The sequence below is a fragment of the Umbelopsis ramanniana genome (assembly GCF_025399195.1).
Source record: "Umbelopsis ramanniana AG unplaced genomic scaffold K450scaffold_46, whole genome shotgun sequence".
Classification (NCBI taxonomy): domain Eukaryota; kingdom Fungi; phylum Mucoromycota; class Umbelopsidomycetes; order Umbelopsidales; family Umbelopsidaceae; genus Umbelopsis; species Umbelopsis ramanniana.
Window position 1 is genome coordinate 122,398 of NW_026252132.1, and position 16,216 is coordinate 138,613.

The 16,216-nt window shown below is 42.8% G+C and overlaps 7 protein-coding genes across 7 annotated transcripts; 4 read left to right on the forward strand and 3 right to left on the reverse strand.

The window, feature by feature from the left end:
• Window positions 1-1,004: 1,004 nt before the first annotated feature.
• K450DRAFT_282355 (uncharacterized protein) lies at window positions 1,005-1,621 on the forward strand (the record flags this gene model as incomplete). Its single annotated transcript, XM_051593431.1, has 2 exons — window positions 1,005-1,016; window positions 1,291-1,621. The coding sequence occupies 2 exons, from the start codon at window positions 1,005-1,007 to the stop codon at window positions 1,492-1,494; spliced, it is 216 nt and encodes a 71-aa protein (XP_051442751.1). The 3' UTR covers window positions 1,495-1,621.
• Window positions 1,622-1,777: 156 nt separating this feature from the next.
• K450DRAFT_301710 (uncharacterized protein) lies at window positions 1,778-3,235 on the reverse strand. The gene is made up of 2 exons (XM_051593754.1): window positions 2,534-3,235; window positions 1,778-2,461 (listed from the first exon to the last, which is right to left on the reverse strand). The coding sequence occupies exons 1-2, from the start codon at window positions 3,049-3,051 to the stop codon at window positions 1,837-1,839; spliced, it is 1,143 nt and encodes a 380-aa protein (XP_051442752.1). The 5' UTR covers window positions 3,052-3,235; the 3' UTR covers window positions 1,778-1,836.
• Window positions 3,236-4,171: 936 nt separating this feature from the next.
• Window positions 4,172-4,979, forward strand: K450DRAFT_250633 (uncharacterized protein). The gene is made up of 2 exons (XM_051590598.1): window positions 4,172-4,477; window positions 4,544-4,979. The coding sequence occupies exons 1-2, from the start codon at window positions 4,177-4,179 to the stop codon at window positions 4,822-4,824; spliced, it is 582 nt and encodes a 193-aa protein (XP_051442753.1). The 5' UTR covers window positions 4,172-4,176; the 3' UTR covers window positions 4,825-4,979.
• On the forward strand, window positions 4,980-5,433 carry K450DRAFT_250637 (uncharacterized protein). The gene has a single exon (XM_051590599.1). The coding sequence runs from the start codon at window positions 5,134-5,136 to the stop codon at window positions 5,392-5,394; it is 261 nt and encodes an 86-aa protein (XP_051442754.1). The 5' UTR covers window positions 4,980-5,133; the 3' UTR covers window positions 5,395-5,433.
• Window positions 5,434-8,798: 3,365 nt separating this feature from the next.
• On the forward strand, window positions 8,799-12,711 carry K450DRAFT_250638 (uncharacterized protein). Its single transcript, XM_051590600.1, has 4 exons — window positions 8,799-8,964; window positions 9,030-9,132; window positions 9,198-10,755; window positions 10,818-12,711. Exons 1-4 carry the CDS (start codon window positions 8,831-8,833, stop codon window positions 12,584-12,586), a joined length of 3,564 nt encoding a protein of 1,187 aa, XP_051442755.1. The 5' UTR covers window positions 8,799-8,830; the 3' UTR covers window positions 12,587-12,711.
• K450DRAFT_250650 (uncharacterized protein) lies at window positions 12,712-14,015 on the reverse strand. The gene is made up of 2 exons (XM_051590601.1): window positions 13,678-14,015; window positions 12,712-13,611 (listed from the first exon to the last, which is right to left on the reverse strand). Exons 1-2 carry the CDS (start codon window positions 13,785-13,787, stop codon window positions 12,837-12,839), a joined length of 885 nt encoding a protein of 294 aa, XP_051442756.1. The 5' UTR covers window positions 13,788-14,015; the 3' UTR covers window positions 12,712-12,836.
• On the reverse strand, window positions 13,426-15,700 carry K450DRAFT_250651 (uncharacterized protein). The gene is made up of 11 exons (XM_051590602.1): window positions 15,497-15,700; window positions 15,358-15,405; window positions 15,174-15,285; window positions 15,063-15,115; window positions 14,933-14,999; window positions 14,767-14,867; window positions 14,586-14,700; window positions 14,379-14,522; window positions 14,139-14,307; window positions 13,678-14,060; window positions 13,426-13,611 (listed from the first exon to the last, which is right to left on the reverse strand). The coding sequence occupies exons 2-10, from the start codon at window positions 15,393-15,395 to the stop codon at window positions 13,897-13,899; spliced, it is 963 nt and encodes a 320-aa protein (XP_051442757.1). The 5' UTR covers window positions 15,396-15,405; window positions 15,497-15,700; the 3' UTR covers window positions 13,426-13,611; window positions 13,678-13,896.
• Window positions 15,701-16,216: the final 516 nt, after the last annotated feature.

A 16,216-nucleotide genomic window follows, 5' to 3' on the forward strand; every position in this document is an offset into this window, starting at 1 on the left:
ATTTCATGTTATCCCATATCTGAATTCATGTGGATTGCTGATATTTGTGACCCAAGTTTCGCAGAAAACAGAATTACCTGATATCAATGGTTTTTTTTAAGCCCTGATGTAGTTGAATTGGTTGTAAAAGCTAGCAACATTGATTGGATATCTACGGCTATTCCTTCATAAAGAAGGTTACTCTGGACTGGTGGCTCATGTGGTACTTCCAGTAACACATTCTTGCTCATTTCTCTATTGAAAGGCTCACATTGTATGCTAAAAAGGAGCTCACTGAAGCTTAAAGTAAGATACACTTGCAAACACGACCATCCCACGCACAATAGTGGTCACTCAACAATATACATTTTAAGCGGCTATGATTTGGATGGGGGCATATTATTTTAAAGAAAGCTGATTTGCATTTATTGCGGCTGTGCTATTATGTAAATTCAGGATGCTGGAAGCGAGCACATCGAGCACATTTATAAGCGTAAGATCGCAGAGCCTGTCGATGGATAGCTAGGCTATCCCCAAGATACAAATGTTGTCCGACAAGTTACTGTCATTCATTCAGAGCATTTTTTTTTATTTTTGCTTTATATGTGATTTCTTCAGCAGTATCGTATACCGTTGAGTGAGTAGACGGCAGTACTCAACTAGAATGGCATCCAGTTATATTATAACGTTTATGGTGTCTGCAACTTCGCATTACCCGCTCTTTATATGTAAATAAATTCAGTTTATATAATCATTTGGTATGCCTCATTTCGGATACATATACTTGAACGAAAGCATGTTTGGCACGCAAGCCCCTCATGCGAATTGTGAAGTAGATGCTCACATGGGAAGCTGGCACAGCAAAATTTCCAGCAACAGTGCCGGGAAAGGAAATTGTGTGACTGCACTTTCTCCGCTCGTCCTTGGAGGGGTCATGTTCATGGCCTGTTACTTGCCTGCAAAAATCCTTCTTTTTCGTTAACATCCAACCATGGTATGTAACTAGTGATCCATCCATTATTCTAATGCATCCATCCGTACGAAGCAGATGTGTTACGCACCGACTATTAAGAAAAGAGATTATCAGGCCTTGTGTAATTGCGATTGACCAAAATCAACACATTCAAAATGTAGCGACATGTATTTTTGTTCAAAATTTCAAACGACTCAACTGTTATAACGACAAGCTCTAGAGGATAAAGATCCAGACGACACTGTTTTGATACTGGTTCGGCTATCTCCTCCACCATTGCAATACCCAGCTTGTTAAATCAATAATCTGTAAATCTAACGTTGATTTTTCTTCAACAGGAATCTCAAAAGACTCCCGTCAAGCTTGCCAAGGTTACCAAGGTTCTCGGCCGTACTGGCTCCCGTGGTGGTGTCACTCAAGTCCGCGTTGAATTCATGGATGACACCTCTCGCTCCATCATCCGTAACGTCAAGGGACCTGTCCGTGAAAACGACATTCTCTGCCTTCTCGAATCTGAACGTGAGGCTCGTCGCCTCCGTTAAGCATGTTTACTGTTTAAACATGTAGATGTAGACAGCAACCAACAAAAAAAAAACTCACAAATTAAATCAGATCCCATTTGGTTACAAATAAAGACTGAGGATTAATTCTTAAAAGTTGGCAGATATAGTGGCGATAAGTGTACCTTGTGGACAGCGATATTGTGCTGATAAGGAAGTAACTTCAGGGCGCATTAGAAGTTGACACATCGTAACTTGTAATAGCGATTATTGTAGCTTGTGGACAGCGGTATTGTGCTCATGTGGAGGTAGCTTCAGGTGATTTAGGAATGCGGATAACAAAAGTATATTTAATTATTGAACTCTAGTTGAAATGTCTACGAATTACAGAGTTGACAAGAAGGAAGGAATGTCGAATTCCTCTGCTCCGTCTTTCTTAACTATGACTCCTTTCTCGGTCACAATACATGAGATTAGATTGGCAGGTGTTACATCAAAGCTTGGGTTCCAAACATTAATACCATTAGCAGCAACTTGAACTGTTTGTCTAGGAACTTCATTGCCAGTTACTTCTCCTCCAACCACAGCTCCAGTAACCTGAACGACTTCGGCAGAAGGTCTTTCTTCAATCACAATATCCGCACCACGTTTCGTGTTGAGATCGATGGAAGTCGTTGGAGCAGCGACAATAAAGAGAACACCGTGGTACTTGGCGGTAATAGCTAATTGATAAGTACCAATCTTGTTTGCAGTATCACCATTTGCAGCTACGCGGTCAGCACCGACTACAATAGCAGAAATGTTGGGATTTTGTCGAAGCAGAGCTGACACCATGGAGTCGCACACAAGAGTGGAGGGTATTTGTTCATAGACAAGCTCATAGGCTGTCAATCTCGATCCTTGATTATAAGGTCTTGTCTCAGTGCAATAAGCGTGCTTCAAAGCTCCTGTCTTGTTCAAGTCACGAATAATGCCGAGTGCGGTACCCCAGCCTGCAGTGGCAAGCGATCTAGATTAGTTAAATTGATTAGTGGTCTTTCGCAAGGATTTTTATGTATGTTCATATATTAACATTACTTACCCTGTGTTGCAGTGGGTCAAAACACTGACCTCAGAACTCTTTGAGTTTTCCAAAATAAATTTGGCACCATGCGATCCAATATTCTTGTTATCTTTGACATCTTCAGCAAGCATAGTGACGGCGGCGGAGACATATGTATCGACAATATCCAATTGATTTGTTGCAGTTTGTGCACGTTGTTCTACAGTACGCCACAGTTTTCCGGCAGCATCAAACAAGTTGACCGCTGTTGGCCGAGATGTCTTGAGGTATTCCAAAGAATTTCTAATGAATTCTACAGCGGAAGCAGCAGAGTCGAATTCTCCTTGATTGGAGCGGGATCGCAAGTCAACGGCAAGAGACAAAGCTGCGACGATGGCAATAGCAGGAGCACCTCGAGTTTTCATCTCCTTGATGGCAGCATGTCCATCTTGAATAGTGCATACTTTGTCAAAGTGGGTGACATGTGGTAAGAGTAGCTGGTTTAGAACGTAAAGTTCACCATTTTCGTACTTAATAGCTTCCAGAGTTTGAGCCATGTTGATTTAACCTGTTGAATCTATCAAAGCGAATTTCACCATCGTGAAAATTTCGGTCAGAAAGCAGTCCCAAGGTTGCGATTTTTAAGTATTATTGCGACACGGGTGGGATTTTCTGTATTGTTTTTGTCAGATATTGATTGGCATGTGTTTCTTTTGCTATCAGCGCTTCATATTAGATGAGAATTCCCGATTGTTTTTGATGGAAAGTATATTTGAGAGCATTGTCCTGAAGATTTTTCTTTCAAATCATAGAAACCATTGAAGTGTGCGATCTGAAAGGCACCGAAATACTATTTAATATGAAAACCAGTTATTTGCAACGCTTGCTGAACAAAACCTCGTAAAATCTTTTGCATCCATACATCAAGCACTTGTTTATATAGAAAATTACTTAACAATGCAGGCGCCAATGGCAGCCTTTCAACATTTTTATTTTCGGCATTGAGACTGAAGTACTCTTATATCATCAGACCGCCGATACAGCATTGAGCAACGCTGATTTCAAAGATATATAATGAGAACCTGTGTATTTTGATCGTCTTCTCACCAATACACGTTAGAAGTTGGCTCGGACCTGATTTTGTATTCCTTGCAGCTGCTGGTCAGGTTACTGTTGTCTTCCGTCCATAAAAATTATATCTGACAAGTTGTGAAATAATTAAAATTTCAATTACTTCTTTAAAACGAAATCGATAGCGATCGTGTAATGAGTTTTGGTAACATATAATAAAGTGCTTAGTTATATCGAATGGATCTTTTCATCCCACTGACAAAATTTCAAATACCATTATTGGAAAAACGGCTGTAGGTCTCTACCAAGCCCATACTAATGAAATGATATTTTGCAGTGCCGCCGACCTGCCAAAGTGAAGTTTGCTTCTATCTCGATCTACCTTAACTGTGTACTTATATGTTTTTCTCTATGCTTTATTATCACCATCACATGGACCTGATTTTCCTTGGTGTTGGCGCCAAAAAACATTGCATCTTCGTAAAGCAAAACTTCAGTGCGAATGAATGTCAACCTTGTAGTGTCCACGTCATTATCACGTGACCACACCGTCTTTTCATTTGCGCCACACTGTACCCAAAACATTTCATTTTTTCTTAGTTTTCTCTTACATGAATGATAACGACATGGATAGTTTTCTATACCTTCGAGATAATGGGTTTGAAGGAGATGGTCAGAAAGCTCAAGGACTAGATCATGAGCAAGCACCAGCGACATTTATGGAAGATCAAAGACCATCATGGCCAGATCATGACGCATTAGACAACCTACATGTCCATCACGACGTCACACACTTTTTATTGCCAATGGAAACGGAAGATTGGTCAATATTAGATCAAAGCCAGCTATTAACTGATCAATCCATGTTTGCTCAAGACAAGCCACCGACCATAAACGCAAGTGATGTAGAAGGTAGTCATTCGGTAGCCCCAGCTGCAACAACAATTTCAACCACCAATCCGAGTTTCGTAACACCAGACATGATATACCAGCAAAGCAACAACCAAGATCTTCAAGGACAAAATGAAGAAGCTTCTACTCAGAACACTATTAACAGAAATACCCGAATGTCGACTCGATCAAGAACAAGGCAAATGGACAAAACTCCTACTGACGATTACGTTAATCCGCAGCAGGACTCTACTGAGACTGCGGAACCAAAACGAAAAACGCAGAAATCCAAAAAATTGTATTGCATTTGCCAGCAGCCTTATGACGGTAGCCCTATGGTACAATGTGATAGTTGCCAGGAATGGTAAGTGGTTGTTGAAGTAATACTGCACATGCTAAGATAGACAACTTACCCAGCTTTATATAGGTTCCATTGCTCTTGTGTGAATTTAGACCCTGAGGAAGCAGAGGATATTGAGTGGACATGCGATTCTTGTTCAAAGAAGCCAGGTAGAGCGGTAGGAAAGGAGAAGAAAAAGGGTAAGCATTTTTTATTATACTTTTTACACAATCGCTGTCAGGTTATAGACGTGCGAATACTCTCATGGGATAGCAAAGACAATTTGCTGCTGTATCGAAATTTGACGTTTGATGGATGGAACGAAAGAACGGAATCTATGGCGTGCCTTCACATAGTTATTGATCGCATGCCGAGAGGCTCGTTGTTTTCAATTTGCAATACACATCGTTTTGTAATTAAACAAAATACTTTTAAATCGAGTTTTTTTGTTCACTTCCTACAGCACTGTTATCATCTCTTCTACTTTTTTTTATACTTTTTTTTTTATCTGCAATGTGTACCATTTTCTAGCGTGAGATGGAGCCCATTTGCAAGAGACGTGTATGTCAGAGGCAGCCATCCACAGCAGCTCGACTAGCACTGGCCAAAGAAAGAGAAAGCTCAGTTGCATGCCACTGGCAGCGGAAACCATCATCCAATGTGGTAATCCCGGCACTATGGGCAGCGTACGCTCTCGTAGTTACTGTGTCTTGATCTGACAATGTCTAGAGTCGGCTGTCTATCTCCGTCCGTCATGATGGCAAAATCCTGTTCATGATTGCTCACAACTCCCACCACTCGCACGTCTTGCAACCTGACTAATGTACAGCCACAATTAATGGATTGTAACTTACTGATATTTTGCCAATTTACAGATATTACTTCCCGATGGCGGAAGGAGAGAGAGGCTTCTGCAGAATGGAATGGCAGTGAAGAAGAAGAAGATGAAGAGGTAGGCAATTTTAATATGCCATGCATGTATGCTACTCTGAACTAACATTGCGTAATGACAGATCCAGGAAGAACGTAAGGTGGAAAGAAAGAAGAGTGCGACACCAGGAAATTGTCTGCTATCCACATGTTCCAAGCCAGCCAAGAGCAACAGTTTGTTCTGCAGTGAGAAATGTGCGAGTGCTCATGTCAATGACAAAGCAACCACTAGACGAAGATCGAAAAGAACAGAGAGTCCAGAGACCATTCAATCTCCAACAGAAAAGACGCAAGATAGTCCTACCATTCAATCCAGGAGTTCTGAGATTGACGCTGTCAGACGTAACGTAGTTAAAAGCTTAACTGCAACATTGAAGGGACTAATCGAGTCAGCATTAACAAAAGATCCAACGATATTTGCAAATTACACCAACCAGAGTGCCAATACCGTACAGTCACCTGGTACGCCAGATCCTTCGAAAGATCAGAAACCTTCAACCTCAGAGGCTACGCCAACGAGCCCCAGCACAGAAGAAGTCGACGAAGCAAAATCGATTGCTCAACTACCATCCGCCATGAATATTGCAGAACAAGTAGCAGCAAACATAGAAAATGCGATGTATGAGCACCTAGCGGAACCACATCCCAAGTTCCCAGCCAGCAAGCCACAAGTCTGCGGAGAAAAATATAAAGGCAAATTCAGGTCTCTTCTGCACAATCTCAAGGACAAAGCAAATGAGATATTTCAACTTCGTGTAATGACTGGTGACTTAACTCCAGAAAGCCTAGTCAATATGTCTGCGGAGGACATGGCCAACCCAGAGCTGAAGTCAATGTCAGAAACTTTGAGGCAGAAAAGTATCAAGAACTCCGTTTTGAAGATCCAGAATATGCCAATTATAAAGAAGACGCATAAAGGCGACATCATTATGATGCCTTCAAAAGACAATGCCTCATTTGCTGATGATCAAGCGGGAAAGAGATCACCACTGGTTAGACTTGACGAAAAAAGGGACGACCTTGGCTCACCTAGGAGTCCAAATAGTCGAAAATCCAGTATCTCACTTACGCCGAAATCTCCAATGCAAAAAATTGATACATTGGATGACATACTGGCTCGCATGATTCCTACAGGTGAAGGCGAAGACAATGGCAAACGATCAGCGGAGAGTCCTGGTGACAACAAGCAGAAGAAGCGCAAAGTGAACATTGACATGGAAAAATTACTCGGTGATGAGGACGTCCAACTGGAATTTGGCAGCGATGATGAAGGATTGGTAGAATCAACCATGAAATCGGACACCGATATAACAGATGAACAAGAACATGGTACTGCCACCGCAACATTATCATGTGATGAACCGAAAGCTTATCCTTTACACCCCATCTGGAATGGTAAAACCATTATGCAACAAGTGGCAGAATTTGAGAGCTCATCCTTTCAAATTGGCGGTAGATGCCTTGCAGAGCAAGAATGGGCAAATGTTCTTTCACCTACCATCTGGATTGAAGGCCGCATCCCCACTGACCGTGTTACCGATTACCTCACGCAAACACAATTCTCATCTAGCAAGGAATTGGTTTTGATAGAGATCAAGTGTTCTCAGCCAGCTAGTCAACAGGAAGCCGACAACTTGCTGAAGTACTTCTCTTCACGAAACCGATATGGTGTCGTGGCACGAAATAAGCCTGTCATCAAAGATTTCTATATAATCCCATTAACCGCTCAAGAAAATTTGCCTGATTGTTTGGTTGCTCTCAATCATGGCTTAGGAGAAAAAGACAGAGATCGGGACATGCTACTCGGTATCATAGTGTTGAACAAGAAGGTCGCAGCCGACCCGCGAAGAACAAGCGAAAGCCGCTCAAACCGTGATACCAGCATCTCAAGTCATAATGAACCAACTTTGCCTCCGCTACCTCAGCCTGTCACCGCTTCGACCATACCCCAGCCATCTGTAACCGGCACTCCTGATTTATCAAGCCTTCTACAAAATGGTGAAGTAAATCCGTTAATCAAACAGCTTCTAAGCAATAAGGATATTGTACAACTTCTCACCAAAAATCAAGCAAACAATGCTCCGCAAGCCGTAAATACTGCTTATCAACCTATTCCGACAGGACCATCTCACGATACGTATCAGCCCATGCATAACCCTTCTCCGTATCGTCCAAATATACAGCACCAGCCAGAAGGACTTTCACGGAATGACTTACCTTCTGACTCAGGACGACCTCCATATTCTCAGTATGAGCATATACCGACCGGACCATCGTCGTATCAACCGTATCAGCAGCAGCAGCAGCAGCAGCACTGGAACAATCGCAACCCGCCATACTCCTCCCCAGATGTGCCACCTCCTTCAAATAACTTGGGAAGGCAGTCGCGATGGGACACTCCTAATTCAGGTGGCTACCAGCAGTATCCAACTGGACCAGCTGGTATGTATCCACCTCGGGAAAGAGGACAAAGCCGCCCACCAGATTTCAATCGTGGACGAGGAAGAGGATCGTATGGTCATAATAATGGACGAGGACGTCGCGGACACCCAGGGGAACATGGTCGACCTAGGCGCCGATAGCTTTCTTCAATCTTTATATAGATGCATAACCTTTCATAACCTGTGTACATATTGCTGATAAAAGAATTACTTTTTTCAAATGCTACTTTTCGCAAAAGCTGCGTTTTTTAAAAGATCCATTTTCCACAATCATGATATATGGCACAGTAAGAGAGAAGTGTCCTGATTTCAATATGTACTGTATGACGAGAATTATTCAATAGGACGTACAATGCTTCTGATGGTGTAAACACACAATACCTGATAGACTTAATTTTTTTTTTTTTCACTCTATAAATGATCTACCATGAAATAAACACCTTTACACGAACATAATCCATAGTCACTAGTTGCTTCTACTATAGCATACTGGATAGTAGAAGTAATACTTCCCTTAATATTTGTCTCCGCAGGTCTGATCAAGCAAAAAATCTCGCCTCGATTCTTTGGGACCAATCATGTGATGAGCTGACACTTCCGCTCATTGCAGAATTTCTCAACGTTTACTGTAGCCTCCCACATCTCCAAGTGGCCACACTTCCGATGAATCAACAAGGTGGTAATGGCATTCCATTGAACCTGGCTGGAACTAACTTTCAACCATCAAATGAACCCCCTAATCCTAACTGGCGTGAGGAACTGACTGTCCAAGACAGGGCGCGCTTGGTTGCTCAGTTGTACGTTTGGCTTTAGGACTGAGCTCAGCTTGCGTTATAAATGTAATACTAAACAACACCTTTAGAGGCAATGCTTTGCGTATGCTCTCGCCTCAAACAAGCGAACAGCAAATCTTGACAGTAGCTCGATCTTTTGAAATGCAAATATACCGTCGAAGTAATCACAAGGTAACATAACAGGAAACTTGGGAACAGCTTCCTGATAAATACATATCTCTTACGCAACCTTTCAGAACGAATATTTGCTTGCATATAGTAAGAAGTATGCTCAAATCAAGCGATCTATCTCACAAAATCAAAACGGGGTGGGTATGAATGGCGATGCACAAGTCATGAATGCTATGGGTGCAACCTCCATGGGTCCTGGTGCCATGGGTACTCAAAATGGCATGCCTGTCATGCAACCCAATCAACAAAACTGGAATAGTTTAGTGCAAGCTGGTGGTCAACAACCAAATACTCAGATGTCATCTCCACAACAGCAAGTGCAACAGCAAGTGCAACAGCAACAACAACAGGCTGGCCAATCTATACCGCCATCAGCGTCGCCACTTAACCCAAACCTTCCACAGCACAACTTAGCAGCACAAAATCAAGTTCGCCCAAACATGAATCAACAGCAGCAGGCTGCTTTGCTACAAGCTAGGCAACAGCAACAGCAACAAATCTTGGCTGCACGACAAAGGGCTGCTGCTGCTGCAGCAGCAGGCGGACAACCGCTTCAAGCAAACGCTCAGCAAGCTCAAAACATGCAACAGGGTGGGAACCAGCAAGCAAACCAGGTGCCAGTTCAACAGCATCAGCCTCAACAACAAAATCAAATTCCTGCAAATGTTCTCCAAGGACTAAATCTCGGCAATATCAATGCGGCTTCATTGTCCTCATTAACACCGCAGCAGTTCCAAATGCTGGTAGCCAGACAGGCTATGCAACAGCAACAGCAGCAGCAACAACAGCCACAACAATCCCAGCAGCAGCAGCAGCAACAGCAGCAACAGCAACAGCCTCCACAACAACAGCAGCAGCAAGGAAATATGGTTGGCCTGAATATGAACAATGCACAGTCATTTAATGCCAATGCATCCCGGTTGGCTGCAAACCAGCAGCAGCAGCAGCAGCAACAACAACAGCAACAACAACAACAACAACAACAACAACAACAACAACAGCAGCAACAACAACAGCAACAACAGCAGCAACAGCAACAACAGCAGCAACAGCAACAACAACAGCAGCCGCAACAGGTGACTCCTAACATACGTCCTACGAACATGCCAAATCAACAACCCCAAATGAATAATTTTAACAATTATGGATTGAATGGAAATGTTCCAACGTCAATGATGTCCATGTCGACACCAATGATGGCTCAAATGCCACAGCAAAATATGGCTGCACACCAGCAGCAACAGCAACAACAGCAGCAACAACAACAGCAGCAGCAGCAGTCTCAACAGCGAATGCAAGCCACAAACGAAATCAACAATGCTAATCAAGTACAGCAAGGACAACAGATGCCAGCAAGTCAACAGTCTCCTTCTGTAATGATTCAAGATCTGAACAACCAGCCATTTCAACTTCAACAACCTCCGCAGGGACAAGCAGCAGCTCAACCACAAGGTGGTCAGAATGCTGCGAATTCACAGCAGCAATTGAATCAATTATTTGGTGGTAATTTGAACAACGGTACACAACCAATGAGCGGAAATCGACCAATTATTCCACCTGCTCAGCAAATGCAAGCCGCAAACCTAGTTGCGCAGATGAACAAGACTATCCTAGCAAGCAGATGTATGAACCTTGGCTGCATAATGCATTGACTATGACGCTTGACACTAACATTTCATTCCCAGTCCCTGCCACTCCCATAGAAAATCTTAGCGAGCAAGAAAAAGCATCCATTAGAGAGCAAGTCAACCAACTTCGACCGATGTGCGAGAAGCTGGATCAGCTTTTACCAATTTTTCTTGCCATGACGGCCAATGGTGAAGCTACCAAGCGACTTATTTTGATGAAACACATGTTTCAAGATCAGCTCAATGTGCTACCACAAAACAAGTTCCTTATATCCTTGGACCATATGCAGAAGTTGAAGGATCATTTTACAAAGTACTTTACTTGGATCAGAAATGCTATGAGCGGTGCCAGTCAACAGCAAGCTGTTGATGATGGTACGGGTGCAAATGTCAATGCTGCAACAGCAGGTAACTTAACATCTGCCTCACCAGTGTCACCTCAACAAACTGCACAAAACCAAGGAGCGACGGCGCAAAATGCTAATAGAAATATGCCCAATGCTGCAAAGCTTCTTCCAAATCAAGCAGCGGCCGCTGGAATGCAACAGCTTCAACAGCAGCAAATGGCCAGTGCTCAACAGTCCGCGCAACAACAACCACAAATGCCAAATGCAGCCGCAGCTGCCGCGATGCAGTCTGGCCTAGGTTTGAAACATGGAAACATTGATTTAAAACTTCCAGTGTCAAAGCGACAAAAAGGAGCAGATTCTCCAGCCACGTCTTCACAACCGCAGCCACAACAACAATCATCTCCTGCTGCTAAGTCACAGGCTTCGCCAACAGCTGCACCAGGAGTAACAGCTCAAGGTGAACAATTAGATACCGCTGCGCAAGGTGACGCAGCCAATGGCGGACGGCCAGCCAACACACAAGTCATTATACAGGCGGCGATAGCGGCTGGATATCCTCCTCAAGTTGTTGTAAAGTTACCACAGAAAGCACTTCAGGCAAATTGGGTGCTACAAAAAGCTGCCCAAGGGAAAGCGAACATTAAGCCGCAACAGCAACAACAAATTCAAGCAATGTTGAATGACATGGTAAATCAAGTGAAGCAGCAAATTGCCAACGAGGCTAATAATGCTCAGGCCCAAGCAATGGCTCAAGCACATGTTTCGGCAGCCGCAAATCATCAGAACCCAGCGAATCGAGCACCTGCAACGCCGCCTAAAGTGATTGATTTGGAGAGTACCGCTAATAGTATTACGAACCCAATTACGTTGGATGCTGTGCCAATTAGCCAGGTATCTAATGCCCCTGTGGTTATGCAAGACACTCTGAAGCAAGAACCGGACACTGGCATATCCGCCATGCCTTATTCCATGCCAGCACAATTGAATTCATCTCAAGTGATGGCAGATTCCAAAATCATTACTTCAACTGGGACTTCATTACTTGGCATGGCCACGGACTCTTTCTCCACCATCAGACCTGGTATGACGGCTGACGGACGAGTCGTGAACGCCAACCTGTTCACTGCTGATATTATCAAAGACCTCATCACCATTCTGTCACGACCAGATAAACACCAGATGGCTTTAAACGAGTTGTCAGAAACCACAGAGATCTACGAGTCGCTTGAAGATAGCAAAGGAGGTGTGATGTTTGCGACCGCCACAAAAGATGTTGCTACAAAACCAGCTCTTTTTGCCCCATTCTCTGAAGATCCTGCATCACTAACGAGTCATCATGAAGCCTTTTCAGAAAGTATCGCTGGAGAAAGTGAATCTGACGCTTCTAGTTCTCGATGGTACTCGCTAGGCATGGATCCTCAAATACCAGACATGAGTGAATTCATGCACGGTTTCGACATTTTAGAATGTAGTTAGCCTACAGTAGATGAACCAATTGTTTATACGCTTTCATTTTTCTGCGGTTCCTATACCACGGCGTGCTCTTTTCACTTATCATGTGTCTAATAAACTTGCCTCTGATGCCATTCTAATTGATAGGCGGTTACTCTTTAGTGAAATGATATTAAGTGGCCCGTTCATTATTAATTTGAAAGTGATTAAATAGTTTGCACGCTCAAATCGATGCCTAATGCGATATAAATGTTTGAAAATGAATTCTTGCAAATCAATCATTCAAGTGGGTATCTAAAATGCATTTTTTCATATGTTTCCTCCAATTCAGCCAAGCAACACCTTGTATTAAGCTATCACTAAGATCGTCCTTCTTTTTCTCGGCACTGAACATGGTCCGGAGGCTAGGGCTACAATCCAATACATTGGTGTCCAACCAGTGGGTCACCAAGTCTTGACTTCTCTTTTTCTTGGACCGATTCGGTGTCTTTGACTCTGCCGATGAAAGCGTACTGAAATCAGGTTCAGTCATACTCCAGTATTTTTCGACAGCAATGGCATTGATGGCTTCCTTCGCTATGTCTGGTCCAGTCATACATTGTATAGCACTCCAAAGCATCGCCTCCACCATATTGACCCTTAAAGTATGTTCTAGAACCGAGTGTCCTCCCATGGAGCGGAACCGCTGTCTTTCGATGACGATAGCACACTCTTTTTCGATACTTATCAGTAGCTGTTGGCGGACAAATCGAGTAACGGAGATAGCACTATGCGACGGATGATGGTTATCAATATCCAAATCAACTCGCTGCCAGCGCAATACTTGATTTTCCTTAGTGACGTGGGCAAATGCAAGATTTCGGTACCCAACATCAATTGATATCACAGATTCAGGAACCATTTTTAGACCGGTTGTCGTTACATTGGGTGAAATAACATCGTTGTACTGTGAAATGATACGATCCAGGACCTCCGTCTTTGTGCCTGACGTTTGAACTCCAGTAGATATGGCCTCTACCTTCAGCTCTGATGCTTTCTGAAGAGAAAGTCTTGAATGTGGACGGTCAATGGCTGAAGCTAGCCATCTCGACATTCCTACTCGTAAAATGACTTACCTGTCGCGAAGGCTTTGAATGACGGTGTCCTGATGGACCAATCTCTTAGTCTCAAGTACAGCAGCAAGTTTATAAATTTGGGGGCGGCGTAGATATGAGAAATTTAGCATTAAATTGACTATGGTATGATTGTTTATGGTGTATATGGTGGGAGAAGGTAATGAAGAAAACTGCAGTTAATTTAGCGTTGAGTGACAGGAAAACCGTTTGGTGAAAATTTCACAGGTTTTTGTATTCGTTTCGCAGCTTTTTGATTGTGCCCGCCTCGACACTACGCTCATAATATTTTCTTACAACCTTCATAAATTTATCGTCATCTTCTACGGGTATAATAGAGCTTAACAGCATCATGTTCGATTCAAAGTCTCCTTCCAGAATCTTTTCTAAATGATGCAAGAAAAATAAGTTAATGAATGGATGTATTAAGCTGTGCAGATAAGGCAAAAACGCTTGGGCCGTACTCTGTATCGTCTTCATCAGTGCTAATGCTACATAGTATAAGACATCAAAGCCACACATATGCAGGACGTCCCATATTCGAAGTAGTGTATGATAATTTACAATGCCTCCTGTAAATAGCGTAATGTACCATCTTGTTGCATAAGAGCTGCTAGTTATATCGTTGTTGTTCTGATGATGAAGATTCAATTGATCAGCACGTCTTTCACTGAAAGCGTACCTCGGTATCGCTTGATACTCACCATATGTTTCGCAACCTTCGGTAGATGCTGCTCCAGGAGTCTTTCCTGGATATAAAAGCTTTCGACCAATGCAGGAAAGCCTTGTATAAAGAGATTGTGCAGGTTGCACTTTTGGAACATGTGAACAAGCATGGTGAAGGTTTTCTGTAGGGTTGAAACATGTCAGATGGAGCATCATTCCATTAAGTAGCGAATAGTAACTATTACCTCTTCCTCAAAATACATCACTAATGTCGCAACAATGTTGCTCATGCCTTGGCAGTATCCAACCTCTTCATCATAATTTGCGAATGCCCGAAGTACATTGAATAAGACTCTTTGCCTAAAGCAAACACAGTTAGAATAGGCTCCTGATACATCCACCACACTGATCCAACATTTTAATTACCCAAATCCATATCTCTCACGAAGCATGATATGGTCCCGCATAGTTCGTGGAATATCTAGGTCAATCTGGCGTTCATGTGACGATGGCATTTCCAGTAGATGCTAAGGTTGAAGAAAAACTGTTAGTACGGTTCAATCTATCATCCAGTGAACTACGCCTCTCATACCTCATATTTTTGCTTCAAAGCTGCGTCCTTATTCAAGCCTTTCAATCCGCTGGTGGCTAGGAAATACCTTTGTATAGAGTCAGTATCTACTACCCATTTTGATACGACCTTTTATCATTCCGATACCTACCACGCATCACGCCTCCAGCAATCAGGAATGCCTTTGTATACTCTTTTCACAAACTGTTCAAAAGGCGTTAGAAGAAGAGTTGCGATCTACATTCACTAAAGTTACATTTACCTTTGGTGACCAATCGAATGAATGCAATACTTCTCCGTTCTTCTCTTGCTTCTTGGCCATTTTCGCCCACTTTTGAGCTCGCTCAACTTCATGTGCCTTAATTTTGGCCAACCTGAATTGAATCTCACTTTTAGTCGCACGCTATATCGCCTGCTTATCAATTGACCACGAAAAATTAACCTACGTATCGCTTCCAGACGCTTGATCGCTACTTTCTTGCATGAACCCATATCTGAAAGATAGGTACATATTTAAAATGCCATTGCTTGTAAACAACAACTTGATGTTAAATTAACAATACCAACCTGTCCGTCATAGCATACCATTTCTCCATTTCTTCCAACAAGTCAGGAACCTGGTGTTCTTCCTGCTGGTAGGAGGCTCTAATCTCCGAATCCTGATCTACATCTAGCGTCTGTTGTCGATGCGGTGACAATCGTGACGGGTCAGCCTTATTGGCATTGATTATATAAGAAATATCATGAGGTCTATTAGATGCGTTTGTAGTGGTAGTAGTTGAAGTAATGTCAGTGAAATTGGTGTCGGACGAAGCGACACTGATGCCAGATTGTGATGTCCGATGATCTCCTGGTCCAGACATTCGATCAGTATCCACTACTCTCACGCTTGGAGGAGGTGTATTATATGAACGTGAAGTCGATGCCGCTTCGAAATCTGATCGCTGATGTTCATTATATTGGGTCTCCAGGTTCATGCTAAATTATCCTTGGTGAGGTTGCCCTAAAAAAAATCCGAATCCAAAGCAGCTCGGCAAGCATATATGGTGTCGTACAAGCGGAGGTTCACTTCAAAGACTGTTGTCACAAAATGCGAATCTTGTGTTTTACAGCAGTAGCTCATGAAACGTAACGTTGGCTGCTTCTTCTGATGAAACATATAATTGTATATCAATGTTTGAGAATAATATTTTTTAAAGAAAATCTAAACATAGTTCGACCTTGAAGCTACTATCGAAAAGAACACACCGCTTGTCACTTGCTGCGATGTCAAGGTCAGGTTTTGCGATTGTTAGATTGGGTACC

Excerpts from the sequence above, each read along its gene's own strand:
- K450DRAFT_301710 (XM_051593754.1), bottom strand. The coding sequence starts at position 3,051 with ATGGCTCAAACTCTGGAAGCTATTAAGTACGAAAATGGTGAACTTTAC. Across the intron at positions 2,462-2,533 it reads TTGACCCACTGCAACACAGG|ATCGCTTGCCACTGCAGGCT; the intron begins GTAAGTAATGTT and ends TAACTAATCTAG.
- K450DRAFT_250633 (XM_051590598.1), top strand. The coding sequence starts at position 4,177 with ATGAATGATAACGACATGGATAGTTTTCTATACCTTCGAGATAATGGG. Across the intron at positions 4,478-4,543 it reads AAACGCAAGTGATGTAGAAG|ACATGATATACCAGCAAAGC; the intron begins GTAGTCATTCGG and ends TCGTAACACCAG.
- K450DRAFT_250637 (XM_051590599.1), top strand. The coding sequence starts at position 5,134 with ATGGCGTGCCTTCACATAGTTATTGATCGCATGCCGAGAGGCTCGTTG.
- K450DRAFT_250638 (XM_051590600.1), top strand. The coding sequence starts at position 8,831 with ATGAATCAACAAGGTGGTAATGGCATTCCATTGAACCTGGCTGGAACT. Across the intron at positions 8,965-9,029 it reads GCGCGCTTGGTTGCTCAGTT|AGGCAATGCTTTGCGTATGC; the intron begins GTACGTTTGGCT and ends CAACACCTTTAG. Across the intron at positions 10,756-10,817 it reads GACTATCCTAGCAAGCAGAT|TCCCTGCCACTCCCATAGAA; the intron begins GTATGAACCTTG and ends TTTCATTCCCAG.
- K450DRAFT_250650 (XM_051590601.1), bottom strand. The coding sequence starts at position 13,787 with ATGCTAAATTTCTCATATCTACGCCGCCCCCAAATTTATAAACTTGCT. Across the intron at positions 13,612-13,677 it reads ATTCAAAGCCTTCGCGACAG|ACTTTCTCTTCAGAAAGCAT; the intron begins GTAAGTCATTTT and ends TCCACATTCAAG.
- K450DRAFT_250651 (XM_051590602.1), bottom strand. The coding sequence starts at position 15,395 with ATGCAAGAAAGTAGCGATCAAGCGTCTGGAAGCGATAC. Across the intron at positions 15,116-15,173 it reads CATTCGATTGGTCACCAAAG|TTTGTGAAAAGAGTATACAA; the intron begins GTAAATGTAACT and ends CCTTTTGAACAG. Across the intron at positions 14,308-14,378 it reads CGAAGGTTGCGAAACATATG|AACAACAACGATATAACTAG; the intron begins GTGAGTATCAAG and ends CTTCATCATCAG.